Source organism: Ruditapes philippinarum, unplaced genomic scaffold, assembly GCF_026571515.1.
Source record: "Ruditapes philippinarum isolate M1 unplaced genomic scaffold, ASM2657151v2 ctg6018_1_1_1_1, whole genome shotgun sequence".
NCBI lineage: Eukaryota > Metazoa > Mollusca > Bivalvia > Venerida > Veneridae > Ruditapes > Ruditapes philippinarum.
In genome coordinates, this window is record NW_026857833.1 from 24,516 (window position 1) to 38,311 (window position 13,796).

The 13,796-nt window shown below is 32.0% G+C and overlaps 2 protein-coding genes across 2 annotated transcripts; one reads left to right on the forward strand and one right to left on the reverse strand.

Moving 5' to 3' along the window:
• The first annotated feature begins 1,754 nt into the window (after positions 1 to 1,754).
• Positions 1,755 to 6,162, forward strand: LOC132751181 (uncharacterized). Its single transcript, XM_060741319.1, has 6 exons — positions 1,755 to 1,863; positions 2,553 to 2,840; positions 3,152 to 3,253; positions 3,478 to 3,611; positions 4,034 to 4,263; positions 4,544 to 6,162. The coding sequence occupies exons 1-6, from the start codon at positions 1,809 to 1,811 to the stop codon at positions 4,782 to 4,784; spliced, it is 1,050 nt and encodes a 349-aa protein (XP_060597302.1). The 5' UTR covers positions 1,755 to 1,808; the 3' UTR covers positions 4,785 to 6,162.
• Positions 6,163 to 11,572: 5,410 nt separating this feature from the next.
• On the reverse strand, positions 11,573 to 13,592 carry LOC132751182 (neuronal acetylcholine receptor subunit beta-3-like). Its single transcript, XM_060741320.1, has one exon. It carries the CDS (start codon positions 12,901 to 12,903, stop codon positions 11,614 to 11,616), a length of 1,290 nt encoding a protein of 429 aa, XP_060597303.1. The 5' UTR covers positions 12,904 to 13,592; the 3' UTR covers positions 11,573 to 11,613.
• Positions 13,593 to 13,796: the final 204 nt, after the last annotated feature.

A 13,796-nucleotide genomic window follows, 5' to 3' on the forward strand; every position in this document is an offset into this window, starting at 1 on the left:
TATTAAATTACTGACTGACCCGTTATTGGCTATGATCCGCTATTGGCTAACTCACTGTACTTTATTGATCTAGCTGCTGTAAAAACTTCTTTAGTTAAACATGTGATACATTCATTTATATGTCCAATCTCATCAAAATCATATCCTAACTTACGCTCAATACCTTTCGCGATAAGTAGACATCGGCCAGTGATCACAAACGATACTTAATCTCAATCTCGACTTAAACTCGCGAAAGGTCACCTCAAGTAATGTTGGAGTAGACTTACGGTGTGGAAAGTGGTATTCATTTTGTATACTCAACCTTACCTCTCGTGAGGGAGACTTCAAAAGTTGACCAATCGGTTTTATTGCATAACATCACTCAATATACATTGCAAAAGTGTAACCATGTTGTAAAAGAAAACAAAACAAACATGTTTCCTTATTTGAAATATCGTTAAATATATAGATTGGGAATTCTATGTCAATCCCAAAATTCAAACAATGCGATATAACTTGTATCTAACTGTTATTCTTAATATTTCATAAACAAAACAATAATTATAACTAAATGGCACTTGTTTAAAACATAAATATTTACAAAGGCCTATATCTAGACGCATACGACAAATCATCCGGGGACTCGAGTCCAGAGTCATCGACGGTCACATTGACAAACGCAGGATCAGTCATTTTCATGGATAAAAGGAAATTCAAGAAATATTTAACTTAAAATCGTATAAATTCGTAACAATCATTCATTTTTTTTTTTGCATAAGTACTGATATCCCGCGAATGAATGCACTCTTAATAGTTCGTACTACTTGTATAATTCCGGGTACACTCCTTTGAAAATCAAAATTTCTGATAAAATTCAATTTCTGGCATAACTTTATTGGGATCATCTATGTTCATAAGTATCTGTTTTTCATCATTTATTTCCTCAAATACAGTCTGTTCGCCAATATGTTGCACTAAAATGTATATGGGACGAAATTATTCAATATCAAAAAATACTAAAAACTAAGTGGTATTCAATATTATTTAATTGAGGACACCTCAAGGTAGCCCCCTCCTAATCTCACAGATTCTCAACTTTCCTGAGTTCACTCGACACTTACTTTATAACCTGAATACCACTTTACTGAAAGTTGAGGACTGTCTTGACCGTTAGGCAATTACATAGGATTTACTCAATGTGAGTGTAAATATCGATTCTGATAATGGACCATCGTAGCGGAGAGTAACGCATAAATATACAAAAATCACAATTTTTCACCTCTTAGGATCAAAGTTCTGATAATGATCAAATTTGAATCAAATGGAAACCGTCGTGTAGCAAACTGCAATACCAAATTTGTCAATGTTTTGCTTAAATAAGTACACAAAATTTTCTTGTAAACAAGTGCACACTTTCTTTTACAACTGAGTATAGATTTATCTTTATATACAAAGTAAAAAAATAGAAAGCAAGTATTTGAAGAAAAAGGTTTAAAGAATTAAACAAAACAAGAAGAAAGGAAATAAGAAAGAATGACTTCATATTAAATCTAAGTGCAATGATATTTATAATCATATGATATATCTGCCAATACTTCAATTCATTTGATTTCTCTTTCTAACTATTTGAACAGCAATATAATCAAATGTAGTAAATTTACTGAAACCTTTTATCCTGAGCACATGATGGTACGTTTAGTTAGATTTTTTATAATAATTTACGACCAAGCAGACTTGAAATCTTGATAAAGAACATTAAAAAATATAAACTTATATTGTGTACGCATTGAAAACAATCGGTATTAAAGTTGTGAATTAGCTCGAAGATGAAAGGTGTTGTGTTAGAGCTTTGCGTTTTAATTGTTGCATCTCTTTTCACAGGTAAATAATTCATATTTATTTTATTACTGTATATGCTTGCCTGTGTCAGTATGAAAGTATGTAAGAATTTACCTTTATTAGCTTGTTTTCTGGGTCAAGCATTTTTCTTAAGAACTTTAAAAAGTTCTAGTGAGTAAGTATTTTGTTACCTAACCTAAAACACTAATTATCCACTGAAATAGCTTACATGTACGTGTCAAAATCGGCTGAAACGCCCCATGCCGTTGGTGACTTTGCAAAAGTAATAAATTCAGTAAAACTTACGAAAGCGTGCTAGAGCTTTACTGGCATTGTGAATACTTAGATATACTTTAGATATATTTCTTTAGAAATATGACTAAAGCTAGTATCCATATGGTTCCAGCAATTATAACTGAGATTCAAAAATTTTCCAAAACACATGATTTTTAACGACGTGTTATTTATTATATCTTCCCTTCTTTATATAAACGTCTTATTATCATCGTTGAACATTTAACACGAAAATATTCATTCAAAATATGTTAAGATGTAATACTTTAAGAAAAGAGTGTCCGAACCTAGTGCCTTTAAAACAGTTTAAATAAATATTCAATGAAGTTTTGTTTTGCTATTTAACTAGAGCTAGTATTGTCATTGAAAATAGCCCGTCTATGTGTCAATATTTGTAACATGTTTTTTCAACGTTTCTTATTGTTTAATGTTTTAAGGTGGTACGACTAAAACGTGTGCTTGTACAAGTAGCTCATGTTATAGAACTTCTTGGACAGCATGGTCATCATGGGGTTCGTGCGGTCAGACATGCGGTGGCGGTATTCGACGACGGACAGCAAATTGTATCCTACATTATAGAATCTTTGGTCTTGTCTTTAGTTTGCCTTTACAAGATTCCTTTAAATATGATTCAAACCCATGTGGCCAGGTTTGTTTAAATGATGGCAAATTTATTGACGAAAAATGTAGCTGTCCTCAACCATTTACAGGTGTATGTTGCCAAGGTAAGTTTGAAACGCGCCCAATTTTTAACTTAAGAAATTATATTGTACAACGTGGCCGTATACAGATCACCGATGATATGTAGGCCAATGTTGGTACACTTATATATACTATTTGAAGCCGTGCATATATAAGTTCATAGATATATGGATATTTAAATAACAAAATGAGAATATCAACTACATCAGCTATGTTTAATCGTATTTTGATATACATTTGTACTAGTGTAGACTGTTTGACTTCATGATTGTATAACAAAAGTTATACAAACAAAGTTTTATGGATTTTTTTTAAAAAAAATCGTTTATTTTAGAACTGCCAACATGTCAACCATCCTGCAAGAACGGTGGTGTGTGCATTGCGGACAATACGTGCAGATGTCAATCAAATTTTTATGGACCGATTTGTGAAATCGGTAACTATTATTTTTTTTTTTTTTTTTTTTTTTTTTTTGTAAAAACAAATAACAAAAATGATCAAAATTAACTAAATGTAAATGGTAAAGTTAATTTAAATAACAACAATTTTGCAATGATTATTGCATTTTAAGGATAGCGTTATCGTAGTCCTGTCAGTGTTAACCCTTGCAATGCAATTCTAGATGAAAAGAATAATACTTATGTAGTAATTTATATAAAGGTAGCGTTATTGAGGAACGGTTGCAGCCACATTTCAATCCGTTGATGTCCAGAGATTATGACCCACTTTCGTGGTATGATGCTCCAAAAATGTCTGGAGATAACAAAATTTGTTACATCAAAATACAAGTGGAGGTAATTCTGTTGGTTTGCTTGTTTGTTTGTTTGTTTGATTGACTAATTAATTAATTGATTGATTGATGCATTCATTTATTCATTCATTCATTCATTCATTGAATGTTTCTGTTTTTTATTTTTGTTCTTTTTTTTCTTTTGTGTGTTTAATACCCATTCTTGTAATTCAAAAGCTTATTTCATTACCTTTTGAGTTTTATTTTATAATTATCAATTTCCTTTAACTAGGATGTGGATTAAAGCAGTATATTACTATTTCTATTAATGGTTTACGACATGTTACAAACAGCAACCGTTCATTGTATATACATATACACTAAATCATATTGAACAATTTACGTTAACTCATGTAGCAGAACGTGCTGTGAATGAAAATCATAATGAATAGATGTTTTCGAAAGCGTAGGCATTTCTATCCACAGAATGCATACTTTGACACGATATTCACCGCTGTGAGCACACTAGCTAACAACAAATCAGTTTCATTTGGAAACTTCACAACCGCTCCAGTAGATTCCGAGTTAAAACTGAATCACACTTCAAGATTTGCTTGCCTGAAGGTGAGATGTCCGGGTGTCAGTACAACTGGTTCACCATTTGAGGTGTCAGTAAATATCAGCGTGTCAAGTCCACAAAGAAAATGTACTGTGAAGTAAGTTAGAACCTATAAGGTGCATTTTTGTTTTGATGTAACTCATCTTTCTTATCATATTGATAGCAAATTGACACCATTTATACTAGTGGATGAAGTACAGGAAGCAGAAAGTTTCTAATCATTCAGAGAAACAATTTATTTTTTTTGGTTTAACCAATATCATATTTTCATTATTCATGAACATATTAGTTTAAATGTTAGCGGTTTGATACTTTTATGATACATATACTTAGATGCCTAGACATTTGTAAATTCTTTGAATATTTTTAAATTATAGTGAGAACAAATCAATGGAGAGTGTCGTCCTAACGGCGTATAATTACGGAGGTCATGATTATCTTACTCTCGAATTACAATCCGGAAACAACTACGGAGAAATCTACGGAATTTATGTAGGAACCGGGTTCCGGGACAAGGCGGAATTTCTAGCCAAACAGTCTTGCTATAGCGGGAGCAGATATGTATCACATTCAATCCAACCAGAAAAGAATGTTCTAGGATCAATAACATGTAATTGAAAAACAACTATTAAAAGTAAACAACTGAATCTTTTCTTTCTGAGATTAGGAGCTATTGAATTGTACGTATTTACTTGATGTAAAAACTACTCTGCAATTTTTGCTACCTATGACGCAGAAAGCTCTTATGATATAATAACAAGCATAAACTTTTCAATATATAAACCAGGTCTTTCCTGGACTTCGTAAATGATAGGTATATACAGGTATTTTGTAACTTTAAATAGATATGAATGAATTGGTGGTGTTCAACATATCATCGAGTGTTCCAAGTGTTTGCGAATATCTCGTTCGCAATTTTTAATAATCTCTAATCAGACCTGTTGTTTTTACCTTATTTTAAACGTGATGATTTATCATAATATATGTTACAAAGAAACTTTTTATCATCGTTTCTTTATTTCTTATCAATGATAATGATATTTATTCACTGATTTTCTACATCATACTTCTACTGGAAGTTTAATTTTGGATAGATAATGTCCGTCAAAAGCTATACATAGCTTATGCTCTGTGAAATGTTTTATATACATACCAAAAATAAATAAACACATTTTTATTTGATTTATGATTTGAAAAGCAAAGTCTGGATTGTGTAAACGTTTTTGTTCTTTTGTGTTTGTTTTGTTGTTGTTGTTGTTGTTGTTTTTTTCAAAAGCAACTTGTAATCTAAATATAACTCAAGTATAGAAAAGGCAATCGGAACGTCATCGGCTATTATCTTTAATAACCTCGGAAATAATACGGATAAAAAGTAGTTCTACCACGTGGATAATGTAAAACGAATGTATATATTTGACCTACAAAGGAAAATAAAGTTTGTTTCAGTACAATTATGATAAGAAATATGTTGGAGAACCATTTTTAATATGAATATAACCTCTAATGTACAATTTTAAACAAATCCGACTCAACTTTGACAGGTTGGCATTTTGTACTTTCGGTTTCTACTACCATAATAATAAGTATTGTTTACTATTATATCTATGAATTTACTTATTTTAGGTCGACCTTCACTTGATATATTGGATAAAAACTTGTCAACAAATCTTAGCATTAAATTACTATTTGTTTACATGCGTAGGTAAGACTGAAATACCGTTGCATACTATAGTTTTCGAGGTCCTTATCCGAAGACTGACGGAAAGGACCGAAAAGTTGCGATTGTAGAAAGAGTGCAACCTTTTCAAAATGGCGGCGCCTTGCTAACTAATCAAAGTTGTTAGACTTAGACATGTATTTTTTTTTAATTTATTTTAATTAATGTGATTTCAATTTAACTTATACGTGTACATGTTATCTAACAGCCCTCTCGGACTTTCCGCTGAAATTTTAAATGAAAAAATGTGAAACTCAATTACATGTATAATACGTTCCAAACGCGTTGCCCCTAACATCAAACACATTTTCCTCCGTGACATGGTTGGTGATCTCGAGACATTTGTTAATTTAATATAATAATGTTATATTTCATTTTTTTAAATAATAATTCTCATAGATTGTTGGAATAGTCCAAGCGGGAGCATTCGAAAAAAAACTTATCCCGTTTCCAGGCCTAAACCAGGTAATAGATCTATAAACTTTTCTTACAATTATCTCACGGACTGTAGCCATTCTTTCGTGCGTTACATTATATTTTGATACTCTAACTACGATGTATTTCTTACAATAGAATTGTATTTTACCTTCGAGTTGACGGACTTTCTACAAAAAATGGTCCGAGCGGGAGCATTCAGCAGGTGCGTGATGACGTACTATATCGTATCATTGATTTTGATACTTGAATTTTTTAATGGAACTTCATTCAAACCGCTGTACATATGACTTTACGTCAGTTCCATGCAGTCTCGAATACTCGAACCCTTTACGAGATGGACACAGCTGATACAGTTAAGCTATCACTTGATTGGACAAACAAGGATTAAAGAGTGTAAAACATTACCATTCTTACAAATCTTGCACTGGAGAGGCAAATAAAAGACAACCTAATGCGCGGGAAACTCGTTCTATAAGCAAACCACAAATCACGTTCATGCATGTATAGTTCAAACCAGGCTTTGAAAGACCCTGTTCAAACATATGTGCATAAAGATACAAAAAAAATGGAAAAAAATGCAATGCGGGCTTATTTTGACGAGACTGTCACGGAGAAATGTTCTTTAAGGATATCAATTAATTAGCTGTTAGTTCAAACATCCTGATTTTAAAAAGAGATTTTGTTTGATAATTATTTAAAACTTTAGTGTATAAAAAGTATATAAATATCCTATTCATTTTGTTGATATGATGGAGAGTGTAAATAAAAACATGTTTTTATAATTAAACAATGATCACTGGAGATCTTAATATTCTAAAACGAACATTCTATTCTTCAGGTTTTAACAACAAAAAGTATTGTTGTATTGTTTTACCATATCAGAAGGCACATATTTTCAGAATTATTATTATTGATAATGTTTTAATATTTTTACACAATAGGACTAAAATTGTTTCATTTAGTTAAATGCTTGTTTACTTCTTATACAGGCGGATAATTAGTAGGAGTGTCACGGTTACCAAAAATGTTAAAGGTGGTCTACTATAAACAGGAATGATAGAGGGCTATGATATAGTATCTTTTTGTAAGCAGATGGGCACTTATGTTAATTGACCAACAAAAACTTATTTTAGATAAGACAGATGAAATAAAGTAAATCAAACGTCAGTGTTAATATGATTAATTAAAAAGAAATCAGGGAAACTAGCATTTTATCCTTAAAGAAATACTTGCTGCTTTTTTAAAAATGGCGTTAGAATTGAAGGTTTTTTGGCCGCCACTATGTAAGACTAAATTTGTTTGGCCAAATATTTCTTTGAGTCCAGCTTAGATAGGTGAATCATAAAATAAGCTGGAAGCTAAGTTTCGGTTAAAATTTGGATGGATTTGGAGTTTTATGTTGTTTTCATTTGTTTCCTCGGTAAAATCATAACGTAATACCGGCTACGAGCCGGCACAGATTGTAAAAATATTAAGGCTTTTACCATCCGGATGTTTGGCTGTGACAGCTTGAATCTGATGCATATGAAATTGTGCTTAGCAAGAGTTTCTAACGTGCATTAAAATATCATGTACATGAATATATCTTTTCGTTCTTTTGTTTTGTGTAGCTTGTAAAACACAACCAAAGTTTTCCTTTGTATGTCTTGACTAATTCCTTGAGAATGTTCATATCACTTTAAAATCACAAAATATGTGCAGATATCTTGACCGGGATTCGAACCTCCTTAGCGAACATATTACCACTGCACCACAGCCTTCCAGTGTAATTTCCATCAATTATAATAATAATCATAATAATAATAATTATAATAATAAAACAATTTCTGGGGAGGCTTAGAATGGTGTTAACGATTTGGTAACAATCCATTCATACAATGCGATGCGAATTCTTGAACAAAATAGTTATATTTGTGGGATGCTTACCAATACAATGGTGTGGTAGAACTTGTTACGCGTTATTTTGTAAATATATGCGGAAAAAACCCCCAACAAAATAACGTTATCAATAATCATTTTCCATTTAATAACAGATTTTTTAGTATTATTAAAGTATATGTTTTTACAATAACTGCTCCCAGAAAGATGACTCATATCAAATTATAATAAAGGATAACAATATCAACAAAATAAGCCAGGCAAAAACTAATTACTTTCGGTTAAAAAGCAAACGAGAATGTGTCATCGATTGTGACTTATTTGTAATGATATAAAAGGTCGACCATAGTGCGTATTTGTAAATATAAATGGGCATAATTGCTGCCGTTAATTAAGCACAAATATGAATTGTATGAATATCATTCGATTTTTGCGCACGGACATTAAAAAACGCATTAACAGTATTGACTTTCCACTTTAAGGTATCATTTGTAATTATACTGTTGATTGATGCTGACTTCATGTATTTATATTTCGTTTTTGTTTACAGGTGTAATAACATTGGTACGGACATTTTATCTTTGTAAACATAGCTAGCACATAATTATTTTGGTCATCAAATTGTAATTATCTAAAATTTAGCACTATACATAGGGAGTCGTAAGCAAAACAGTTAGTAACAGTAATGTATATTTTTTTCCAAAAGACATCTCCCATATTTCTTGTGTTTACTAATTAATGCGTCACTTCGGACCTCCTTAAACAATTTGATAAACAGCGAAAGAAACAAAGTCAAGGGTTACATACTTCTGGGACTGACCTAGTTCTATAAATACGGCGCTGGTTTGTGATACATAATTATAATATTCATCAAAAATGACCTTAGCCTTTGTAACGACATGCTTAATCTTAAATTTCCTGTTACCATGGCAACGAGGAAACCTCTCAAAATTGCAAAAAATCACTATTTTGCGTTGATTTTTACCATCAAACTGATTTCAAAGTGCTGCAACTTGTCAATGGATTGAGATAGAGTCAAAGGTTTTTCAGCGTTGGTTACATATTACGTTAAGATCGATTTGAGGTCATTTTTGGCCTCTCACAAGTCTAAACTTTTCTTAGAGATCAAACCCCCTTGGAAGAAGGGGGCACATCTCTCCTTCAAACCCCTAAGCAGAAGGGGGCACATACCCCCCTCTGCCCCCCCCCCCCTCTTGATGTTGATATGAAATCGCTCCGAAAATGTGATCACCTGTTTTTAACAACATTTCTCAAACGAAAACAAGTGTTTTGTGTCTAAATAGGGCATTTAATTCACTATTTTGAGGCCTCAGAAGTGGGTGTGAAAAGTCGTGTATATATGGTAATGGGTTAAATGGTATTGAATTCCGAACATTTGCACCATTGTCACAAAAAGTATTTTACTTTAATGTCATGTTTAGCATCACTAGTCTATGTCAGTGTATGAAGCAGATATTGAATTTCATTGCTGGAAACAAGTCAAAATTTCAGACACATAAGAGGCGTTAAGTTGTTACAAGCTTTTTCGATGTACATTATTCCTAAAAAAATAAATTTTAAAAAATATATTTTTTGAAAGGGAACACATTAATTAGTTTGACAATTTTGAAATAATGGTTTTTGAGTATATTAGATGCTTTTTACCTGAAGAAAGTAGCGCCTAATGAAAATTATCTGTCATGAAAGAAGCAAAATGTAAACAAAGTAGTATTCTGACTTCCATACAAAGTACATAATCGCCATTACTGTACTAAATGCCAAAATGCAACAGCAACAAAGATAATTGGCCAATGACTAACTTTTTGAAAACATACAAAGAGGACGCCGAATATATAGTTTTTTAAGAAATAAAATTTAAAAACCATTCCTCCGACACAATGGGCCTTTAAGTAAAAGTCTCAGTATGCAAATTACATATTTCATTAAATGACATGCACAAGAGTTTTTTCAGTATATCTTGTGTTTTCCGGAATGTTTTGTTTAAAATGATTTTTTACGTAGATCTGCATACAAAGTCTCTTATAAAGAGCGGGTGAAACAGAAAAAAACAACACGTATCACATATCTAATTCTATATCAAACAAAAACGTAATAAATCGCAAGATAGCACAAGTTAAATATATAAAATGAACTGTTATTTTTAAAGAAATTGCAGTTAATTATACAGTGGAACAAAATATGTCACACATGTGATAAAATGAACTTATTCAAACTTAACAATAAAACAAAACATCAACATCAACAATATCAACACTATTACACATTTTGTATAATTGTACATTATAATTGTTCTTAAGGTATAATATTATATGATATACAATGTACATGTATATAGGATCTCGCATGAGTTGGCATATGATATAAATATTCTTTTAATAAAATATATAAAATTTCAAATTACATGACAACGGACGTGAGATTCTGTTTATCACGTGACCAAACGCGTTGAAATAAATGAAAATAAACTTGATTTAAACTTTTACGCGGAATTTTATCATATTCCGTGAAAATATATTCCATATTTCATTGAAACGAAAAATTTTCTTCTCAATACTAGTATTACGTAGAAAACAAGCGACAGTATGTGATAAAATTAGTGTTTTTATAACATGTACAATTATACTATGAGGTTATTACACAGTTTTGAGTACAATACTGATTTCTCTTGGACGAATACGATGCTGTGAAACTTATATTGGACGAGTCCAATAGAAGCAGTAATGTTCTCAACAATGTATCATAAAATCTTTCATTTCACACCACCATTTTTTTTCACAACAACGATTTGATATGATTTTTTGTACTATGAAAATGAAAACGATACTAGATGGAGTACGATATGTAATAAATACAGATGTTTTGGACTCTGAAAATGAAATGACACAATATGGGTACGATATGCATTTGATGTAGATAATATGAAATTGGGTCCAATAATGACTTCTGTTGGAACATTTCAGGTGGTTCAAACGCTGAAGATTCGTTGGTTCTATCTTATAAGGTGTGGAATAAAATAAAATATTACTAACATGTCCATTAGTAATATTCTTAATATCACTAAAGGTGATATTTAAATTTTGTTACATTTTCATTTTTATCCACTGATTTTGATTCGCAGATTTTCTTTCTGTTCACAGCTATTCATAATATTCAATTTGTTAAATAAGTCCACAGTTACAAACAGAAGTGTGAAAATATTTATGCAGCAAAGACATACGAATATTGAATGTATAAGTTAGTCCCAAATCGTTTGAAAAAGAAATACTTAAGATTTTGCCAGTCCAATTCTTTGTTCTTTAATTTTGTCTTTTTTATCAAAATGTAGTTCATATGTAAGTCACAAAATTTTAAGATTATGTAATCTTTCACAATGGTGTCTTCAAATGTATTTTATTATCCTCTTACATATTCGGATGCTGCCGCTGTGTAAATAAGAATGATGATGGACGGAATGTACGTGACAACTACAAAAAGAACGAAAAGAATTTTATCTATCGCATCACTAACGTCTTTCCATTCAATATCTTCGTCTGCTATTTCATCCTCAGGATCTGTAAATGCATCCTTGCTTTTGACATCTATTCTAGCCGAAGATTTTTTCCGCGGCGGTTCGTGTTTAACTTTACTGCGGAACCATTTTCTTTTTGTGAATTTCACGGTAGATTTGTAAATGTTTGCCATTTTATCTTTTTCAGTCCTATTGTAGACGATCAAATTTAGAACGACGAATAAAAGTCCTAGAATACAGATAATCAGGTTAATCAAAATGTACACACATATTATTGGCAGAGGCTCGGAGTTTTTCGGAAGGTCCTCGGCTGTTACCGTCAGAAACACGGCAAGGGATAACATAATCGTAATCGCGTAGCTCACCCGTTCACCGGACTCGGTTGGCAGAAGAAATACCAAACATGTAAGCATTCCAATGCCATTGATTGGTAAAATCACGGTAAGCATATAAAATGATGACAACCGTGCAATGTTGAAGCTGTAAACTATCTCACTCATGCCAAAGACAGTACCCAATTTGAAGTCAAACGAATTTGTGTCTAAATACCACTCACCGTTTTCCGAATAAATACCGGTATCAACGACGACTCCGGGTACAGTGAATGTCAGTTTGCTGGCCATATAACCGTAAGGGAATAAATTCAAGGTGCAAATATGTTTATCGAATGGCCAGAACTTCATAGAAAACGAACACGAGAACTGTATGATTCCCCCGACAGTAAACATAACCTTGCCGTTATACATGATTGTAGCCTGCATCCATGGTGTATCCAGAAGTGTGAACTTGACTGGATTGGACACCGTTAGTGGTGGGGTCCAGATATTCTCAGCTTTCATGGAGAACATCATGGTTCCGTTATGGTCAGACGGTGTCCATGTCAATCTCTCATCGTACCATTCCTGAGTGACCATGATGCCCATTGTTATGGCTCCGAGTACTGGGTTCACTTCCGGCATTGTAAATACCATCGTGGATAAGTTAACGTTTAAACTGCCCGATTGGTCATTCAACGGAATCATATCAGCATTGTATGACGTCAGTAAAGTTGTACGTAAATTGTTTACATTTTCGTAAGTCTGGCCTTTGACGGTGCCCATCAGGATTCCGAGTAAACATAATGAATAACCAACAACGTGTATCATTTTGACACCGCTTTTAATGTTAACTAGCATACACTGAAAAATTCCATTCAACAAGTTTCTCTTTTATCGTTTGAACAAAAGTATTTCTTTACCGTGTTTTAATTTCAAATGGAAAAAAAATATCCTGATTAAAGTCTTTCACTTTTACATTCGGTTGATAATTCCCTCTTGATGAATTATAATAATGAATAACCAACATATATATCGAATTTTATGTAGAGTCTAAATACATGTGCCCTATTAAAGCTCCCCGCAAATTGATTTTGCTGGCCGTAATTACGTAAACATTATCTATTACGCCAGATACACGCTGGGCAATAATTATTCAATATGAATTCAGTGTCAAAAATATTAAAAAGTCAGATAAAATGTTAGAACTTGCCAATAGTATAACGCGAACAAACGATTTGTGGACACTGTTAACCCTTTTAAAACGTTTCGACCTATTATAACATCTTATATGATTAGTGTAAGCTAATACAGCCGGATTTAAACCAATATTACTTTTGTTAGCCTATGAAAGTGGTTGATGACCAGTGAAATATTGGCATTTTCATTGATTTATAATCTTAGGTCCGCAATTAAAAAAAAACTTTTCTTTGTTATACTATCTCATCGATGTAAATGAATCTCCCATAATTTGGTATATATTCACATTAAATCAAACGGAAAGATAGTTTTAAGTTACGTGTGATCATTGTTTAAGATAAGATCGTTTTTTTTTGTACGTTTATCTATTCATCAAACATATTCAATATGTCCATAAAATATCATTCTCATAGTTTAACAGTTGAAAAATTAGATATGGCGAAATATAGATCTCTAGTATAACAATTTTCATAAAAAAAGGAAGAAAAAAAAACTGTACACTCGTTAATTTTGTTTTAATTTGTCCATTATTTACTCTGAGTCCTAAGAAAATT

What these genes read in the sequence shown, in the direction of transcription:
- LOC132751181 (XM_060741319.1), top strand. Translation starts at nt 1,809, where the DNA reads ATGAAAGGTGTTGTGTTAGAGCTTTGCGTTTTAATTGTTGCATCTCTT. An exon ending in TACAGGTGTATGTTGCCAAG is followed by an intron (nt 2,841 to 3,151) that starts GTAAGTTTGAAA and finishes CGTTTATTTTAG; the next exon opens with AACTGCCAACATGTCAACCA. An exon ending in ACATCAAAATACAAGTGGAG is followed by an intron (nt 3,612 to 4,033) that starts GTAATTCTGTTG and finishes TTCTATCCACAG; the next exon opens with AATGCATACTTTGACACGAT.
- LOC132751182 (XM_060741320.1), bottom strand. Translation starts at nt 12,903, where the DNA reads ATGCTAGTTAACATTAAAAGCGGTGTCAAAATGATACACGTTGTTGGT.